This window comes from Selaginella moellendorffii, unplaced genomic scaffold (genome assembly GCF_000143415.4).
Source record: "Selaginella moellendorffii unplaced genomic scaffold, v1.0 SELMOscaffold_20, whole genome shotgun sequence".
NCBI classification, from domain to species: Eukaryota; Viridiplantae; Streptophyta; class Lycopodiopsida; order Selaginellales; family Selaginellaceae; genus Selaginella; species Selaginella moellendorffii.
Window position 1 is genome coordinate 233,976 of NW_003314281.1, and position 19,565 is coordinate 253,540.

Genomic DNA, 19,565 nt, shown 5'->3' on the forward strand with positions numbered 1-19,565 from the left:
CAAGGATGAGAATTAGCAACCCCGATCATTTGATTCTATTCGACGTCTCTGGAGCCGGAAAGACGCGTTGCTTATACGAGATTGCAGCGCAGCAGACCTGTCTATACTTCACCGGCATGTGTTCCGGTTCTCCTACTGCTGATGGCTCCCGGGACCTGTTGGTTGTGTCCGAGACACTGCAGAGACTGTATCCAACAGGTCTGATTCCAGTTTCATCCCTCAAGACCTGTTTGAGGGCGGTGCTCCTGTCAAGGCTTTTCATTCACCGCAAATGTGACGACCTCCTCAAGCCACTCAGCAATTTGACATTTCTTTTCAACCAGGTTATGCCTCGGCAGCTCAATTATATTCAGGCTGATCCTTGGGCCTATTTAACCGGGTGCATCTTGACGCTGGTGACGTCAGTAGATGATCTTCCTGCATTGGAGTCCGTGTTGAGCATAATGCTCCGTGCCTACACCTGGGACGGGCCGATAATTTTGGACGATTACCAGGAGGTGAACAGATATCTGAAAGACAGGTTTATGACAAGAGATGGGAAGACGGGCTCAATGCTTGATAAGTTTGTTATCGCTCTCCAGGATGCTGGGTTCAACAACACAGTAATCTTTGCTGGGACTGGGAGATCACCGTTTCATGTGGCCACTCACATCTCCGAGGTATATTGTATGAGTTCCTGTGTTTCATGCCTAATGTTTGTGTCCACAGACTATGAAATTCCGTGTGAGCACCATGTGGTATACAACCTTTGGCGAGTTTCGGGATGGTCAGTCCCTACGGCAATATGCTAGCAACATATTGGAGGATTGCAGCGTCATAGACTTTGAGAGGCTCGGGGTGCTGTACAGAGGAAGATATCGGACGTTTGTTACTGCTCTTGAGCAGTATATCCTTTTTAACCCGCCTGCAACCGCGGCTACAGAGTTTTTCTTGAATTATGCCAAAGAGACAACATCCATGAGGTATGTGAAATTTCGCCAGGCAGAGCTTCTCGACTGATGATTGGAATGTCACAGGGGTGCACCTTGGACGGGACCAAGCAAGAGGATAAGTCCTGCAGATGTTATGACAGTGAACAGGACAGTGCTCGACGATGTCTACCGATTTTTTTCAGGAGTCCCGAGCGATGAATTGGCGGCAGCGAAAGCTCTAGTTCAATCAGTTGTCGCTAACCACTTCTTCGGTACAGGAAAGATGGTCGTGCTGAATCCAACGTTATCACTGGTGGAGTTTGGACTTGCGAGAGTTCATTATAAAAGCCACGGGCTGATGAAGTGGATGTATCGACAGCAAGACGGAATTATTGGGCATGCTGACACAAGTGAAGAATGCCCAGCTGTAGAGATCTTCGAGCCGCTGGTTTGTCGTGCCCTGTGGCACTATTTTCAGGAGAATTCCTCCTTGCAGCAGGCTGATTTAAGTGCCAGTGCTATGGGGGAGGTTTATGAAACTGCAGTTGCTGAGATGATTGGGGAGCACCTAGATGGAAAGTGTCTGGCCGATCTTTTCTCATCGTGGAACACGGAGCCAATTCCTTCTATCTACAACAACACTGCAACTCTTGCCAGGCCGAAGACTGATCACCTGAACCTCATCGGGACGGAGACGGAGGACTTTCGATTAATCGATTGGATAAACAGTGTTACTAGCGGTAAAGGCGAGTTCTTTACTTTCTTTTCAACGGGCAAGAATAAGACTTTCGCCCCAGATATATGGTGGTTTCTAACAGTTACGCAAGTGGCAAAACCGGCAGTTAGTGAGCAGGCAGACAAGCTTCAATGTGCTGGAGAATCGAGTGGTGTGCCAGTGACAACTTTCATTATATGTGCAGCGCAAATGAAGACTCTCCAGAAAATGGCAAGGGGTGATTATGAGAACGCTTTCTCTTCGTTGGATTTTAACAAGTTATTTTTGCACAAGAAGGGTGGCAAAGGATATAAAAAGGTTGTTAAGAGGAAAGAGGATGAGGACGGTGCAAAGCGAGTGAGGGAACTTGCAAACTATGGGTGTCTCAAGCTTGTGGTGACGACGGATTTTGTAGATTTGACAAAGTTCCAGTTCAAAGCTAAGCAACCTCCAACAAAGTTGAGAAAGTTGAGCACTACACATCATCAACAAAAACATAATCCAGCATTACTCGGGGTTATTGATAGTACAAACATTTGCTTGTTTGTCGAGCAATGGTTGATTGACAGTGTTAAGGATTTTCATTGAATCGAATAAAAATCAATTTTTCTTTTAAATGGTTTTAATAGCATATCTAACTATTGGTTTTCTTGACCAAAACTTGGGACTCAAGCCTCTCCACCTGCTATGAAACCATGAGGGGTTTGTCCTCAAAAATCTCCCATGAGTATTTCCAGCTCGTACCAGGTCGAGCTCAACTAAGGTAGAGCCCTTGACAAATAAAACGTCACTATTCTTCGCAAGTTCCAGTTTGGGATTGATATCCAAGCTGAGACTTCCACTGAATTCCAAGCACCACAGCAACAAGATCCACTGGAATTCTTTACTACTCAAGGTTTTCTTTGCTCTGCTTTCTAAATTTCTCTTGTTGAGGAGGCCACTGTGTCTAAATACTAAACAAGTCTCTGATGATTGACTTTGCTGTTATATGTCACGATTTGAAACCAACCTCTTCATACTTTAAACTCTCTGCACAACAAGATAAATGGAAATATTTCCTGGTGAGGACCATCAATATACTCACTCATCCAGTGGCATGGATTTGCATGGCTTAGGAGTGATCCTTGTAAAAAGAGGTTGATCACAAACATAGAAAATTGTGAAGATCATTCAATAGCAGTCTAAAGTAAAGGAAAACCAAAATATTAGAAAGCATTAGTAATGAGTGCCTGGACTAATGATCTCTATTCCAGTCTAAGATGGCATTGTTACAATCACTTGAAGATTGGGTCTACAATAACGATGTAAGGAAAGAATTCATAGCTGTAAAGAAAATCAATTGTGTGTAAAGTTTTTCGAATAAGGTGATGATATAAAAATTGCAAGAGAGTGTTTCATAGAGCATAAATTCATGTTGCAACCCACCAATGTCTTTATATTGTACTTGAAAAAGAGAAAAACTCAATTTCTATTGTTTTTTGTTTCCAAAATGAAAACCCTATTTTTTATATATATAATAATTTGCTATGCATTCCATGTAACAATGTTTAATGTTATTCCTATTTATTAATCTGGGATTGGACGATTAATGGTCTACCATAATTTGTGTATCCGTTTTTTGTGTTTCATGGCTGATGTTAGTCTTCTTCTCAGTTTACGCTGAACCGTGTTAGCGGTTTGTGGTATACAACCTTCGGCGAGTTTCGGGATGGTCAGTCCCTGCTACTGCAGCAATATGCTAGCAATATACTGGAGGATTGCAGTCCCATAGACTTTGAGAGGTTGGGGCTGCTGTACAGAGGATGATATCGGAAATTTGTTACCGCTCTTGAGCAGTATATCGTTTGTAGCCATCTGCAGCTACGAAGTTCTTCCTAGACTTTGCAAAGGACATGGCATCAGAGAGGGGTGCCTCAACGCTTTTAGACCACAATGGTGACAGGATACGCCCAACAAAAATTATGAAGACAGTGAACAGGACACTGCTAGAAGATGTTTACCGGTTCTTTTCTCTTGTCCGTAAAAGCACTAGTCCAGACCGTGGTAGCAAACTATTTCTTTGGCACAGGAAAGACTGTCTCTCTGAATCCAACGCTATCACTTGTGGAGTTTGGACTCGCAAGGTTGCATAGGAAGGGGTTCATGCAGTGGGTATATAAGGGTGAAGATGGAGTAATTGGGCATGCTACAGCAAATGAGGGTTGTGATGTGGAGATTGCAGAGCCACTGGTTTGTCATGCCTTGTGGCACTACTATAAGGAGAACTCTTGCTTGGAACATATCCGTTGTTCAGATAAAGCAGAGCTAAGTTCTAGTGCTATTTATGAAAGGGCAGTAGTAGAGATGATAGCCGAGCAGCTAGATGGCAGATGTTTGATGGATTTGTTTTCGCCATGGAACACTGAGAAGATCCCAGATATATATTGTAAGATTGTAAGGTTGGCAAGGCCGAAGATTGATCATGAAAACCTCTTAGGGACAGAGACTGAAGATTTTAGGTTGATGGATTGGATCCAAAGTGTGACAGAATGTAAGAATGACTTCTTTACTTTCTTTTCTACTAGCAAGAATAGGAGTTGTGGCCCTGACCTTTGGTGGTTTATGACTTTTGGGAACTCACTTGAGGGGGATAATTTTATTTTATGCGCTGCACAGTTGAAGATGGAAAGAGAGGCCAGTTCTACATTGGATTTTAGTAAGTTATTTTTGCACAAGAAGAAAGGTCAAGGATACAAACAACGTGTGAAGCAGGAAAAAGATGACAAGGGTGCCAAACGAGTAAGAGAACTTGCAAACTATGGTTCCCTCAAGTTGATTGTTACAACAGATGTGATGAATTTCCAAAGTGTCCAGACAAAGGCTAACCATTTATCCACTGCAGTTACTAAAGCTAAATAATATATATCCTCGACTAGATGTTTCAGGTCTACTTGGGGTTGTGGATAACACAGGTATCTGTATGTTCTTGGATTCATGGCTGACAGAGAGTGTTCGAGTTAAAGTACCATGATTTGCTAGTGATTATTATATAATTCAAGTATCACATTTTCAAAGTGAAGACATGCTATCCCGTCTTTTTATGCTTTTCACCAGTAGCTGCACGTTAAATGTTCTCTGAAACAGCTTCTGGATGATGAGCCCAATGTCGCTGGAAGGCCTCCTGTAAATCCTTTAAAACCTGGAAACCTCGTGGTTTCCTTATCTGTGAGAATCTATAAAGATAACAAAAATCTTACGACCAAGGGGTCTTGGGGATGGTCTTTGCTTCTGCTTTAGAGCTTCGATCCTTCTCTGCTAGATGGGCTTTTAGAGCAGCTATCACTTTAGCAGCTTTCTTCCTTGCCAGGGAGTGAGTAAAATCAAGCATGTCGTTGCTTACCTTGTCTGCTTGCCAGTAGAACCTGTAAACTTGGAGTGGTTGTTGTCTCCCTGCTTCATTGTTGGAGGTTTTCATGGTCTGTGAAATGTATCCATGTTTCTTGTGCATGCTTAAGGTATTCTCTCAAAAAACTGCCAGGAACTGATAAGAATTGAGTTAGTCCATTCTACCAATAAAAATTTTACGATGCATTTTATACACAAAAATAATAATTTATTGTGCCTTGAATGTTTGATTTTCTTAATAGTGTTATTCCTATTTAAAAATTTATATTATAAACATAGTTATAATTTATAAACACAAAATAATTTTTCAACCATTAGAATAAACTAGAATATACTAAGAAGTGTTTAAAAAAGTTTTAAATTGGATAGGGGTAAAAATATGTTGCTATCCATCCATCTGTTCAAAGTATCCCTGATACATTTCGATTCCTGTTGTCTGAAGCATCATAAAGTTGTAGATTTTAAGTTGCAAACCTTTCAGACTCTCAATCGCAACACCTCGCATCAAATCTGTAACCTGTCCCATCCTTGATTGATCAAGTAATCTCCAGCAGACCGACCACTTTGGAAGTGGAAGGACCACCGCTGCTGATGACTTTACCTTAGCTTCATTTGAAAACCCTGACTGCTTGTCATTAGTCCAGACTAGAGGGACCAGCTGCAAGTCAAGCCATTCTACTATTTAGTAGACTTTCGGACGTCGTAATCTGACGAACCATCAACGCTAGTGTTTGTAATATGGCTCTGCAAGATTGGAGAAACCCAACGGCAGCTCCTCCATCTCACCTCAACACCAGCCTGAGGAAAGTAATAGTCTTGGTGTCAGCAAACGCCAAAAAAAAACTTATCTACCTTTGTCGCTGCAGCAAGGGCCACGGCAACAGCTTCCTCTTTCAGTATCTCCGTCTCCCCGACTTGAAGATCGCATCTGGTGTTAGCTTCTTATTTATAGACAGAGAAATTCCATACCAAGCACATACAGCTGCACCGAAAAAAATCGCAACGCAGCATTTAAATGGAGCCATCGTGCATGACCGTTGAGCTCGCGCTCTCTTTGGCTTCAGAGATCTCCGATGCCATTGAAACCAATGCATCTGAAGATGCATTCAGCATGTTCTCAAGTAAACCAGCTTGCCCGTGCTTCGGTAAACGATTACAGCATCAGTAGACAAGATAAACTTTTGTAGTATACCCGTTTTGCGTATTGTATGAAGGATTATACCTTTAGCTTTGACAGTTTATCAAAGTAAAACCGTTGAGGCGCACATTGCAAACAATAAAGGCCTCAACTTACGCTTCACTCTGCTTGTCAAAAGCTGCACGAACTTCGTGAACACGACACTTCGATCGTAAGACTTTATCATCCGTCTGTATATCAGAGTTTTAAAATCCGAAAGGAGAGAAACACAGCTATGACCTGAAAAGCGTGTCCATTGTCTGCTCAAATGCCTGCCCAGTGCCTGCCCAGTGCCTCGAGCTAGAGTAACAGAAAACAACAATCTTGCCACGGACCTGCCTCCCGCCCAGATAACCTGCGAGGCAGCGTCCTGTCTTCCACTGAAACAACGTTCACAAAGAATTTACGAAACTAGTCAAAATAAATGCTGGTACAGATTTGTAACAGTTCTTCAGCCTTCCACAACCAGAACTGCTCATGTTTTTGCTTTATTTTTGTTGCAATTGCACCTTCATACCACGTATAAAAGAGTAAAACAAGATTCAAGAAGAGCACACCTTTGGATTTCGTCAAACGTCTAGCAGGCTCATCACTGTTGTTTGAGCAAGTGCGACTGATTATCTTGGTAGTGGAAAATATACTTGCCTCGAGTTCTTTAAGTTTTTGAATGTATGAATCTTGCATTTTCTGTGTTTGCTCAGCAAGATTTTCCAGCTCGGAAAGTCAAACATGTCTATGCCTCTACAGCTTTGAGTAAGGAAAAAATGACTATAGGGGAACTAACTTACCTCCAATGCCTTCTTCTTCTTCGAGCCCCACCAACTTTCTTTCGAAATGCTGTTGTAGAACCGTAGAGCCAGATTTTGCGAACGACTTCATCTCTGCCTGAAACAACACACAAGCATGAAGAGCATGCTGCGGTTGAAGCTCCAAATATAATTCAGCATTTCTCGCTTCGATCCATACCTTCTTCTCAAGTATCTGCAAAGGAGCAAGATCAAGAAAACCGTTTTGTATCGACATGACAAACCTGGGCGCACAAAGAAGTTGATATTGTAGAAGTTCAATTTGCTGTCTCAGTTTTAGAAGTTCTATGATTTACCTGCAAGTAAACGAGTATGCCTCTGACGTGTTCGGCAGCTAAAAACACTTCGAGCTCGATTAGCATACTTCGGAGTGTTGAGAGTTTCTTCTGCGTTAGAATCTGCACATAAACTAAAATCAAAAGGCATACCTATTATAACAGTCTGGTGTTGCCACCAAGAGAGTCCTGCATAGGTTTTCCTGGACTTACTGATATGAACACCTGCAAACAAAAAGTGAAACCTTACGTGATATTTCTGACTAAACCAACCGTTTGTGAAACGCGTTCCAGTTCTTTCCGACCATCAAGTACAGTCATGTAAACGACTGCGACATGAAAAACGTACTTATAAAATGGCACCTTGAGTGTGTGGTCATATTAGTACTCCCTGTGACACGAAATCCAGATCCTTGCTCTAGACACGAGGACATTTCGTGTAGATTAGTGTGAGGTCTCCTCCCGTAGTCTCACTGGTGGCTTTCCAGGTGAGCAAGCTCCAGAAACACGCTCTGCTTTGACAGGTTGGGAAGGGCTTGTTCGAAAGAGGTCGGGGAGCTGTAAAGGGGATTGCCACGCAAGAATCACACGTGGACTGCCAGCGTGGAAAAGAACTTTTTCTCCTATGGTTACTTCCTCTGTGGGGAATTGGTTTCTCAGGAATCCAAGGGCTCTGTTTGATCACTTTGGTCCCCAAACTTCTTCTGGACAAGCCCACAGTTTCAAAGCTCAAATGGAGGATCTGGACCGCGATTGCTGTTTATTTGCTCGATTGCCCGGTGGATGATCATCTAGATTTGGGGAAGCTGCAATCCTCATGCACCAAACAGTGCCATCACCTTGTCTCCAATAAGCTTGCAACGATGGTTCCATTTAGCTTGAACTTAAATTTGCAGGTGTAGCACATATGTGAATTGTTTCCTTCTCTTTGCTAAATATCCAAACCATCCATGATCTTTCAGATCTCGAGAAGGCCGTAAAGGCAGTTCCTCGTTGTCAACACTCACAATCACATAGACTCTCGGACGCCCTTCGACTGTTTAGTGTGAGCGCACAGGCGTGCCTTGTTTCAGCGTGGCTTTTGCTCCAGCTCCAGACCAACAACCGTTCTCTCGAATGGCTTGCCGATCTCGATGCCCGGGCTGTTGCAACCGGTAGCAATGACTCAATGGAGAAGCTCGCGCTCTTCTCTCTCGAGAACGTCATGCTCATGGAGCCACCGTCCCAAGAGACACTCACAATCATCAGGCTTGGTCGGAGCCGCTGGCGAAGATCGAGTGGAAAGGCATCGATCTCACAAGTGGTGCCTGGGTACGTAATACAAGTTTAGTTTCTTCCTTGATCTCTGGATGGGTGATCTCTCTTTTTCTTTTTCTAGGAGGTAGCATCAGCACAGGTTACTGGTTTGTCATTCGGCGATCACGAACTCCTCCGGGATTGGATCGTCAATCATAATCCTGTAGCCTCACAACTATTGACATTTTTCATGGATCAAATAAGATGCACTGGTCTGTGGCAAGTATCTACACCGGACGCTTTCTCGAGAAGACCGCTACGACTGTAAACGCTAAGCAGCGAGCGATAAACAATCTGCAAAATAGAAGGAAGCATGACATGAACCATCTTTCCGACGCAAGCTTAACGATCGGTCACCTCTTGTATTCCTGGACGAAAACGGGTAAGGGAGAACGCGACCATGGCGATCTCAAGGCGCTGTGCAACTTCACTGGCAGTTCTTTTGTGACTCGGGAAAAGTTTATTGTGACTCAATAGGCCGATGGAAAGTAGAGAGCTCGGAGAGATGAAGGATATGTTGATCGCGAGGAGAGGACTCTTCCAAGTTACCAAGCCTCTAGTCCCAGCTCATCAAGAAATCCGAAATACTTGGCTGGTTCTCTATTTCTTAAACGTAGTTATCTTCACTAATTAGGATTTACATCCAAGGATTTAAAGTAAGATTTATACACAGGTTATACAAAACCATGGGAATGGCATTCAGTGCCTATCGTATCTATGGATTTTGTGTGCCATGGATTTCAAGGCTGGGACCCTTTTGGCGATTCCTCTCCACGTCATGTGGACCGCGTCCTCGGGGAGCGATGGATGCTGGTACTCGAAGTGCCGCTCCACGCTCTTGAGCATCGCCCACTTCCGCGTCCACTCGTCCCGCCCGATTCTCTCGAGCGCTCGCACCACGAATCCCTTGCGCAGCGCCTTGTCCGACTCCACAAACACGCAAAACTGCGAGTAGTCGAGCTCGTCCTCGAACGGCAGCTCGATCTCGTCGCTGATGATCACGGGCACGCAGTGGCTGGCGATGGCGTCGAACAGGCGGTTCGACGACGGCGTGTCGCCTGCCAGGTGCAAGCAAAACTTGGCGTTCCTCATACCCGCGGTGGCGCTGCGGATGCCATCCTTTTGGGTGTTGCCCGTCACGAAGTGGACGCCCGGACTGTCCTTGAGGATCTCATAGAGTTTCTGCCTGATAATCCCGCCCTGTCCAGGAACAAAAAACCGAAAGAACAGCGCGTGAGTTACTTAGGCTGGCAGTGATCGATCTAAACGGCTTAACAGAAAGACCCAGGCTGTGATTCCACGATCGCGCGAGTAAAAAAAGGAAAAGAATACTGTTCATCAGAAAAGGACTGGCAGTGAATCATCACACGCTAGTGTTTTGCTTGGCGACAACGTCCCGGGACTAAAAATCAAGCAATGAATCATTCTCTCGTCATTCAGAGGAAGCCTGGCAGCCAGAAAAAAACCAAGAATCTCAAGCTTGCATCACCTGAAACGTGTTAAAGAAACCGAGAAACAATGAAGAAGGAAGAAGACACACACACACACACACACACACACACACATCACAAGAAGAAGAAGAAAACAAAGAACTCAAACAAGGGAAAGACTGGCCTACCTCCTTTCTCACAATCGCGCCCTGGAAGAAGAGAAGCGTCTCACGGCTCTCAAACGTGGTAGCGTCGCGAGCAAACGATGGTATGACGTGCTTGTAAGGCGCCACTATATCCTTCCTCATGTTTGCCACCGCCCGAGAGAACCTCCCAAAGTCCGCTACCACGAACATAGCCTCCTTGAGCAAGCTCCTGGCCACCATCAAGCTGTTTGGGTGATGCATCACAATTACGTGATCCGCCCCACCGTTCCTCCTCCACAATTCCTGGCCCCTGAGAAACTCCACCAATCGTTTCTCCAATCGATCGTTCTCCACGCAGCCCCTACCCCCTTGGAATCTATGCCCGGTTCTACAATACCGATTGTAGCTGAGCGATGAGAAGAACGGCACGAAGAAGATGTCCGCGGTGGCTGGATCGGCGACCCGGACAGCGCTACACGGGCTCTTGCGAGACGAGGGATCCGTGGAGCTCAAGAGATCCGCCGTGAGCCAGTACTCTGGGCTGTGCTGCTGGTAGAGGCCGCCCGGGTAGCGAGGAAGGCTGGAAATATTTCGAGGCCACGGGCGACCGGAGATTGCCGCGTCGAGCATCCCGAAGTGGAATTCCGCTGGAAGATCATACATGTAAACCTTAAGAACACGATCGTCGAGCCCTTGAATCTGACACGAGGAGGAGAGCGATCGCGATGCTGACCTGGTGGTGCCAGTGGATGGGAGGAGCAGCGGCTTGAAGATCGTTGCGGCATCGCTAGTGTCCCCGTTCTTGGAGGGGGATTCGTCGTCGCGCGGGGGCCAGGCGAGGGAATTCTGCAAGATCGTGCCGGAGATTGCGAAGACGAGCAAGAAGGAGATGATCTTGACGATGCACGATCGCGACGCCATGGTCTGCTGCTGCTGCTGCTGCTGCTGCTGCTCCTTAGCTGACCATTCCGGCGGCGAATCGAAGAGGATTTGGGGTGACACGGGGCTGGAAGATCGCTTGGAGAGCGCCACCGGCATTTACAACGAGGAGGAGTCAAGATGAGAGAAGAAAGAAGAGCTTATTAGGTCTTTGCGAGGACGAGAGAGTGTATATCGATCTCAGCCAGCCAATTTGGCCCATTCCTCCAGAGTTGGAGTGGCGGCACTCACGTTGCGCATGTCCAACAAATTCCCTACAAGCAGCAAGATCAAGGCCAAAGAAACCGTACGGAAGGCGGCGGCCAGGGCCGTACGGAATGGTCATCGAGAAGAACAACTCTTCCTTACCGGCGTGGACTTCGGGAGAGGCGGCGGCGGTGGCGTCGGCGATGACTGTCACGGCGTAGTCGAGCGCGATGGCATCGAAGACAGTGGCGCGGATGCAATTCGGGGTCTGGACACCTGAGCGTTGCAAGAATCGAGAGAGATTGAGAATGATCAAAGGGGAGAAAATCTTTTCGAGCTCACCGACGATCACCAGATGGGAGATTCCAGCGCGGCGGAGCACCAGGTCGAGATTCGTGGCGAAGAAGGCGCTGAATCGAAATTTGCGCTGCATGTGATCGCCGGGCTGTGGGATCAATCCATCCACCAGCGCCGCGCCGGATTCTCCCTTGCACGTCGGGCCAGTCTCGCCGTCGTAGAGGTGCTGCCGGAAGAGCTCCACGTCTCTCCCGCTCGCATCGTGCTCTCTCACGACCTGGAACAAGAGCATCGATCAATCGATCGATCCATCGATCGATCGATAGTTTCTCTTTACCCAGACAATGAAATGGCCATGGCGTCGCGCGATTTCCACGGATTTCTGGACCGCTGGGACGATCGCTGGCGCTCCAAGGACGTGCATTGGGCCGCCGGGGAGGACGAAATCGTTCTAGGCCACGGGAATTCTTAGAGAGATCCGTCGCGCGCGATCTAGAGCTGGGAGTACCTGCATGTCGATGACAAGCAACGCTGTTCTTCGTTGTGGCCCGGCCATTTGGTGCTTTTTTAGGGTTTATGATGGATAGCGACAAGCGCGTCTGGCGTCTTCGATCAAAGCGCAAATGTGGCCAGGTCTGTGGCAGATCGCGATCGTCACGGATTTCAGTGGCAGCTGTGCCGCGATTGGTGATCTTGGCGGCGCTGATCCGGCAGCCCAAGCTTTGAGAAAGTGATGTTTGCGATGATCACAGCTTTAAGCTTGCTGGCTAATCGTCCAGAAAATCTCTCAGAAACGAGAAAGGTAAGAGAACTCTTGTGTGTATGAAACATTGTCATTTTTTTTTTCTTTCAGTGGTGTTCTTCGTGGCTACGAATGTAAGTTTCTTCTTGTTCTAGTTTCGAGGCTTTGATCAAGGCGTAACTTAACGCGTGGGGATCAAAAGGGATTGGATTTGTGGACATCGACGAGCTTCAAGCTGCGAAAATCCATCACTTTCGAGGAGACAAGGATCTCCGGCCCGAGGTATGGTACTTCTCCTCTAGCTTTCTCGCTCGCTCACTTCTTCATCATCATCTTGATGAGGCCCTCGTAGTTGATCATCCCCTCGGCATTCACCTTGGCATCTTTCATGAGCAAGTTGACCTCGTCCGGCGTGAAAACCTCCCCCAGCGTCGTCACCACCTCCCGCAGCTCCGCCGCCGACACCTGCCCGTTTTGCTCCTTGTCAAACACCCGGAACGCCTCCCGCAGCTCCTCCTCGGTGTCATACTCCTTCATCCTCCGGCTTACGTACCGCAGAAACGTGGGGAAGTCGTACAGCTTGTTCCCAATCTGCAGCGGATCCATCTCGAGGACCATCCCCCGGATCTCTGCCTGCGTCGGGTTCTGGACGACTGCTCGGAGCATGGGCCCGATCTCCTTGGCCGCCACAAAGCCTGCGAAACTGTTCTAGTCATTCGCAGGGACAGAGACGAAAGAAACACTTACCATCTTCGTCCTTGTCAAAGACGGAGAAGACTTCCTTGTAAGTAACGAGCTGGTCTTCTGTGAAAAGCTCCTCGATTGGCCGCTCGGGTTCGGGTGCGGGTGCAGGTTGGGCCGCAGGTGCAGGTACAGGTGCAGGTGCAGAAGTTGTTGCCACTGCCGCCATTTGGCCCTAACTAGAATTTGAAACAGCAGCATATCCAAGGCATGAAGTTCTTTCCTAGTGAGGTTTTTTTTTTTTAGCAACTGAACTGCAAGGAAAGAAATAATAAGTTCGAAGGAAGAAAAGAAAGGAGAAAGGAGTAGAGACAAACCACTAGGGGCGCAGGTCCATGTCCTGTGCAGGCTCCGTTTCTACCATCTCTTTGTCGCCCTTTTGATCTTCGTCGACGTGCGAGAAACTGTGCGTGCTGGCAACAGGGATGTGGCTGGGCAGCGCTGGAGGTCCAAACCACGAGAGAAGCACCGGGAGTAGCACAAAGCCGTTGAGGAAGCTAAGCACGCCCATGACTGCGAACATTGCGAAGTAGTAGATTCGGAATGCGTGGTACCTGATGAAGAGAGAAATGGCTGGATGATGAGAACGCAGGCTTGGGAGTTTTAAAAGTTTCGCTTACTTGAGAAAGACGAGCGGTAGAGTCGCGACCACTTGAGTTCCGAATCCATGGAGCAGGGGTTCCAGAGTCCACTCGAGTGCCTTCCCGACGCGGTAGTTCCTGGTTCCCTCCACCATCAGGAATGCTCGAGCAAGGTACGTGAGTTCGGCCGCCATTCCAATCTAGAAAATACCACGAGACAGCGTTAGAAACTGCCGAAAGGTTGCTAAACACATAGTACTCACAACTATGCCAAGGTTGACGAGCGAGAGGGCTGCAAGAGATAGATTGTCAGTTTTGGTCATCAGAGTAGGAACTACACGTACAGTTAAGTTTTGCACCGATAACGTAGATAAAGCCGTACACTTCCAAGTCCACCATGAGCAGAACAATCACGATAAGGACCGAGATCACGATGCTGAACTGGAAAATGAGAACGGCCACAAATACTCCAACTGCAAAAGAAAAAACCAGTGAGCCTGCTTGAAAGGAATGGACTGCTGACAGAAACTTACGTAACGCGAAGCCCACCACAATGTACAAGTTTCGGCTGCTGTGAAGATACTGTTCAAAGAAAAGGAACGGATACCCGTACACGTAGCCAACATTTTCACCGATCTCGGCATTCATCTGGTCAGCTATTTTTCTGGTCTGTCTGATCATACGAAGATTTGGTTCCGTCTCGGCACCCAAGTGCTCTATAAAAATCTGTTTCACGCATGTAGAGTTCCATAAACATGAAAGGACGTATAACAAAACTGACTTACAGATGTCTTTGTAGCCGCAACTCGAAGATTTGGTTTGAATGTGGTAGTGAAACAATCCAAATGTTCTTTTGTAGTCTTGTCCTCGCAGTAGTAATCGGGCAGTGAAAAAATACCTGGACCAAAATCTTCAAAGATGAGCTTGCAAACTGAGCTTCTGTACCTATGGGCGTCGATGACCAGGCTTGCTGAGTCTGATCGAAAACGTCGACAGGGATAGTAAATAGCGGAATCCCGGAGACATTCACAGGAACTGTTTTTATATCGGGTCTAGAATTAGCCGTGTAAACCATAATGTTTCCCAATACTGACGCTTCTAGAACCTGAAAGAAGAAAGAAGGCTGTGAGGCCATTGCGAAGAGGGGTAGTGATCCAAATTCTTATATGGACTAAGTGTCATCCTCCGCAAAAGGAACAAAAAGTCGATATTACCCTGGGTTGTGGAGGAGTCCAGTATGACAAGTTGCTTTGCATTGTCTCGTATATCTTAAGAAGATTTTCCTGGTTCCTCGCAAAATCAATATCTCGCGTCACATAGTTCTGTAAATCAAGGTTCAATAAGAAACCATTGTGGGACTCAACCTTACAATTTGGTAGCTTAAGAATTTTCCCTCTGTTACGACCGCAAATGTGTTCTGGTACGAGCCTAGTTACAAGAAAATGTGTTGCTCAGAACGTGATGTGAGAAGGCTACCTTTCAGAGTTATATCGGATAGTAATAACCCGTGCTCGACTTTTTCAAAGCCCAGGTAAGTTGTCACAGCGAGTAATGCTGAGAACAATACAAGCTGAAACCGTGCAGGGTTAGAACGAGAAAAACAAGGTTGAAGATACGCACCACAACGACCTTGAACAGATTATTTTCAAATAGAGGAGCATAGTACTTTGCAACAGCTCGCGATACGAAGGATGTTCCAGTGACATGTCCACTGAAATTTCCAGGGGAGTCCTTTGACGCAAGCGGCCCTTCTACAAAAGCACACACACAAGATTAAGAAAACGCAAGCGGGTACCAAAACCGAAGAAGCGAACCTAGATTTTCCTTCTTTCGAATCCCGCAAAGCAGCCAAAGGTAAGGATCACAAACATTGGCCTGCGACATAGTGTTGAAAAAGACAGGTATAAATAAAAACAGACTTACCTTCACTCGTCTGGCATCGATTGCCATTATCGGTATAAATATCAAAAGCATTCCTAGAGTATGAAGTGTTGCTGTGATCCCCATTTGCCAGCAAAACCACCTCACGATTGGCATTGGACTCTTCGTGAACAAAATAAACAAACTCCAATTAGCAAAGTGAAATACCAAATTGCAATACCGACAAGTGAAGAAATGAAGAATGAAGCAAGAACAGAAAACGTTGTTAACACCACCGATGGACCCGCGAGAGCAGTCGTCATTCTCATCTCTGCTTCAGGTACTTTTGAAGTTATGTCTTTGAGTGATGGATCTTTTAAGTAATTACGAAGCACGCTCACTAGCACAAAAACATCATCTATGCCTGACAATTGTACAAGATGTTAGCAATGTAAACCATAACATTTGATGTCATGTACCCAGTCCCAGTGTAAGGAAAGGTACCACAGAACCGGCCAACGGGGTTAACTTGATTCCAACAGCAGCGCTAAACCCAAACCCAGCGATAACAGCAAGTGAAACTACAACCATTCCCTGCAAACAGAGAAAAAGGTTAGTTCCGATCGGTGATAAAACGTCCTTACGGTGAGAGCCAGCCATGTAAACGAGTGTACAGGGTCCTTGAAGTTGACAAAAGCCAGAAATGAGTATATCGAGACAAGAATGCCGCTAAGAACTATCTGCCACACTGGTGTTTTATTGGCATCCGAGATTATGTCTTCCGACGACCTCTGTAATCGAAGAAAGTCAGGAAAGTTTATCAAGCAGACGCGAAAATGATTGATTACATACCCACATGTTGAACTCTAGCTGCAGGTCACCATAAATATTTTTGTCGCCAAATATTGTGCTTGGTTGGTGCTGTCGTAGAGGGTCCAGTTCGTTGATCATATGAGCTTCCCAGTCTTTAGTAAGCTGCTCCCTCTGTTTTTCTTGAAAACTTGTACCCAGTAAATTAGAGATGTACGATTCCCAGACCGGATGCCTTTGATGGAAATTGTTTCCGGCCCATCTTAATCCTTTGATCTGAGAGACATAATGAATCAAAATTACAGTTGTGAGCAGACGACTAGTACGTGTAAGTTTCAAGTAGTAACCTCGGTGATGTTCCCAGAAGCATCGTACTTCAGACTACCCAATGACGTTAGAGTTGGGCTGTGTGCTCCAAACCATGTCATGCAGCACGGTTGCGTTCCAGAGAGGCAGTCCACAATCTATGTGACGGTAGTGAGCATCAAAAACTCGCTTTAGAAATATAACCTGAGGATTTGTCGGATTCGGATCAGCAGACTTTCCAAATCGCAGGGCAGCATTTATGTGATCTAGAACCTGAAATTTTTCAGAGCTTATTTTCGAGCTTGAGTTCGCAAACTGAATAAATTACTTGCTGATTGGTCATGCCTGCGTATGATTTTCTCCAGCTGTATCCCCATGTCAAAAGAAGCCGAGACAAACCAGTAACTCCCTGGACAAGCTGAAACATACTGTATAAGTTAAGAAACTAGGAAACCATAAACTTTAGAAACCTCATTGACGGTGTTTTCATCGATGTTTAGAGCTGTGTAGTTACTGCGAACTTCCGTTTGACAGTTTCCGTTAGGGATGACAGCAATTTGAGCGATGCGTAACCCGGAGACAGCTGAATCATAAACCATAAAATAGAATATGTACTGCGAGCAAATAAATCAAGAGAAGTGTACCTTCTTGTTCAAGTAGTTTTAACGCTGGTGGATAGTCAAAATCGCCTCCTTCTTTAAAACAGTCTAATGCCGATAGTTTCAGACAAGGAAGCCAGTCTATACCCCATCCATCGGGTAAACGCAGTTCAGGAGGAGCATTCAGCGCCTCTAAGGCACAATTTGCATATTTTGAGTATCCCCATGAAATGAAGTTTTTGTTCTTCAAAGGGTCTGTACCAGACTTTATGTAATCCGGCACAACAGGCCTCTCACAGAAATCGTTCTGCAATAGAAAATGGTCTTAATCTGAAACCAATGAAGACATCATCACATATCATACCTCGCGGAAGTTATATGTCTTTCCGTTTATCGTTCTTGTCATGGTCAAGTTGTCATAGAGAGGAGTAATGGATGACTTAAGAGCGTCCATCGCATGGACCAAGTTGTAATCCTTGCCATCCCGTGGTGTGATTGTGACTGCCTCGAGCCGAGAAATACCCCCGAATCTGAAACCAGACAACGTTACATTTATACGAACGAAATTCAAACAAGAGAACCTCGAATCGAAAAACTCTTTCTCTTCCACGACGCGAGAGTTTTGCTCAACCCATAGCTTTTCCAGATCGGCTTCCTTCTTCACATTAAAAAGACCAAAAGAAATTCCTCCAAGCAGGACGAGTCCAATTCTGTGAAAGTGAAAAGAGAAAAAACTTATCGCGGCAAAAACGCAAGAGCGAAAATCGTACATGAGCGGAACAGTCGGACGACGAGCTGCAAACGATCCATACCGCTCAAACACCTCGTTCATTGCTCTGTGATATCCATCGAGCACACCCTGCAAAGCGAGAAAGCTCAACACAGCAACCAAACCAAAAACGGCGCTCACCATCTTCAAAGCGGAGAAGTTTGAAAGCTTAACAGATGCTTTGAAGCGAGACAGCCACCATAGCCAGGGAATGACACTGCTGCTCCTGCTATTTCACGTGAGGCCAGAACTTTGTAGGCTCCGCGCGAAATGACGCGCTTTGTACTGAAGTTGAAAGAAACAATAGTAGAATATTACTCCGTCGGCATCAAAGTGCCTTTTGTATTATAGCGCGCAGGTTTAAACCTGCGACCATAACGAAGTAAGAAAACTCGAGGACACACCATCGTCTACCTCCTATACGAAAGATAAAGCTTTAGCTGTGGTTGGCGGCCCTGGCCCTTCGTTTGTTCTGGATGGCTCGAACGTACTCCGAGATCAAGACATGGAGCTTGGGAGCGCCTTTGCCAGCAAACGCTCCCAGTGGAGGCACCGTGTTGTTATTGGCGGCCCTCTTCATTACTCGAGCAGCTTGCCTCTGGGCTAACTGGAAGTGAATGGCGCAAAAAGATGGCACTACCGCACGAAGAACGGGTTTCCCACAAGTTCCATTCGGGGCACTGGAAGGAGAAAAAATAGCAACGTGAGACGCATGAAACACCAATGTCAATGGACTTGATGAAATGTCAAGAACTTGTCTAGCAAGAAATAAAAAATAAAATCCTATCCAGCACGAATGGCATGACATAGATTAAAGCACTTTTCTAGCAAGAAAAAAACTAATTCTAGCGAAGAAAGACAAGATGCAAAGAAATTGATCATATCTCTAAGAACGTAAACTCCTATCCACCATGTCACTACCAATGCATAGAGTATGACTAAAACAAAAGAAAGAAAGAAACCCAAAGACACGAAAAAAATTCTAAGGAAGGAAAGACTCGATCGATCGAAATATCACACGGCATACCTGCGAGGAACGAATGCGCACGGCTTGTACAAGCACTGGCGAGGCTCCAAGAGAATATGATCGAAGCAATAGGCGCTGAGCGGCATCGGCTTGGTCATGCATCCCTGGAATCCACACTTGATCGCCTCCCCGGCCGATCGCTCGGGCACTCTCATGTCCACATTGCCCGGCTGCTGCGATTCCTCCGCCTCATTCTCCTCGCGCCAGCCGCTCTTCCCTGTCCGGAGATAGAACCTCCGGTACTTGGCGCGCAGCTCCTCGAGCAATGCCCAATACTGTACCCGATAGAGCTTGATCAGCTGCCTCACCCTTCGCCGCCGGCGCTTGACGACCTCGGCCCTTGTCATCACCATGGATCGCGATAGCATCTCGTCCTCCTCGGCGCCCTCCATCGCCACCGCTGGCACACACTCCTGTGGATCCTGTGAGAAATATCCCTCATCCTCCACGAATCTCTCATCCGGCGCGGCGCTCTCCGCCACCGCCGCCGCTGCCGTGGCCGCGGCTGGCACAGCCACTGGCGGAGCAATCCCTTGCCTGCGCGCCATCGCCTCGCTCTAAAACCTCT

General features: G+C 46.4%; 5 protein-coding genes across 8 annotated transcripts; all 5 read right to left on the reverse strand.

The window, feature by feature from the left end:
• Positions 1 to 9,191: 9,191 nt before the first annotated feature.
• Positions 9,192 to 11,200, reverse strand: LOC9636991 (probable arabinosyltransferase ARAD1). 2 transcript variants are annotated; one of them, XM_024677977.1, is made up of 3 exons: positions 10,874 to 11,046; positions 10,183 to 10,787; positions 9,192 to 9,764 (listed from the first exon to the last, which is right to left on the reverse strand). In XM_024677977.1, exons 1-3 carry the CDS (start codon positions 10,923 to 10,925, stop codon positions 9,264 to 9,266), a joined length of 1,158 nt encoding a protein of 385 aa, XP_024533745.1. In that variant the 5' UTR covers positions 10,926 to 11,046; the 3' UTR covers positions 9,192 to 9,263. The 2 variants fall into 2 exon arrangements, with proteins under 2 accessions (XP_024533745.1, XP_002972880.2); XM_002972834.2 differs by having other exon boundaries at positions 9,195 to 9,764; positions 10,183 to 11,200.
• LOC9636992 (probable inactive nicotinamidase At3g16190) lies at positions 11,182 to 12,186 on the reverse strand. Of its 2 annotated transcripts, XM_002972835.2 has the most exons (5): positions 12,071 to 12,186; positions 11,900 to 12,013; positions 11,608 to 11,839; positions 11,428 to 11,541; positions 11,203 to 11,333 (listed from the first exon to the last, which is right to left on the reverse strand). In XM_002972835.2, exons 1-5 carry the CDS (start codon positions 12,116 to 12,118, stop codon positions 11,260 to 11,262), a joined length of 582 nt encoding a protein of 193 aa, XP_002972881.1. In that variant the 5' UTR covers positions 12,119 to 12,186; the 3' UTR covers positions 11,203 to 11,259. The 2 variants fall into 2 exon arrangements, with proteins under 2 accessions (XP_024533748.1, XP_002972881.1); XM_024677980.1 differs by having other exon boundaries at positions 11,182 to 11,541.
• Positions 12,187 to 12,365: 179 nt separating this feature from the next.
• LOC112340446 (calmodulin-like) lies at positions 12,366 to 13,150 on the reverse strand. The gene is made up of 2 exons (XM_024677982.1): positions 13,052 to 13,150; positions 12,366 to 13,007 (listed from the first exon to the last, which is right to left on the reverse strand). The coding sequence occupies exon 2, from the start codon at positions 12,968 to 12,970 to the stop codon at positions 12,620 to 12,622; it is 351 nt and encodes a 116-aa protein (XP_024533750.1). The 5' UTR covers positions 12,971 to 13,007; positions 13,052 to 13,150; the 3' UTR covers positions 12,366 to 12,619.
• Positions 13,151 to 13,288: 138 nt separating this feature from the next.
• LOC9636993 (protein patched homolog 2) lies at positions 13,289 to 18,225 on the reverse strand. Of its 2 annotated transcripts, XM_024677975.1 has the most exons (27): positions 18,112 to 18,225; positions 17,972 to 18,060; positions 17,783 to 17,911; positions 17,566 to 17,731; positions 17,247 to 17,508; positions 17,073 to 17,185; positions 16,931 to 17,020; positions 16,807 to 16,875; positions 16,644 to 16,760; positions 16,339 to 16,572; positions 16,131 to 16,277; positions 15,966 to 16,080; positions 15,732 to 15,910; positions 15,550 to 15,669; positions 15,441 to 15,501; positions 15,247 to 15,377; positions 15,103 to 15,196; positions 14,996 to 15,054; positions 14,841 to 14,948; positions 14,572 to 14,731; positions 14,412 to 14,524; positions 14,160 to 14,352; positions 13,971 to 14,099; positions 13,890 to 13,918; positions 13,666 to 13,826; positions 13,363 to 13,599; positions 13,289 to 13,299 (listed from the first exon to the last, which is right to left on the reverse strand). In XM_024677975.1, the coding sequence occupies exons 1-26, from the start codon at positions 18,112 to 18,114 to the stop codon at positions 13,365 to 13,367; spliced, it is 3,306 nt and encodes a 1,101-aa protein (XP_024533743.1). In that variant the 5' UTR covers positions 18,115 to 18,225; the 3' UTR covers positions 13,289 to 13,299; positions 13,363 to 13,364. The 2 variants fall into 2 exon arrangements, with proteins under 2 accessions (XP_024533743.1, XP_024533742.1); XM_024677974.1 differs by having other exon boundaries at positions 17,972 to 18,182.
• Positions 18,226 to 18,274: 49 nt separating this feature from the next.
• LOC9636994 (INO80 complex subunit D) lies at positions 18,275 to 19,558 on the reverse strand. Its single transcript, XM_024677979.1, has 2 exons — positions 18,998 to 19,558; positions 18,275 to 18,650 (listed from the first exon to the last, which is right to left on the reverse strand). The coding sequence occupies exons 1-2, from the start codon at positions 19,543 to 19,545 to the stop codon at positions 18,407 to 18,409; spliced, it is 792 nt and encodes a 263-aa protein (XP_024533747.1). The 5' UTR covers positions 19,546 to 19,558; the 3' UTR covers positions 18,275 to 18,406.
• Positions 19,559 to 19,565: the final 7 nt, after the last annotated feature.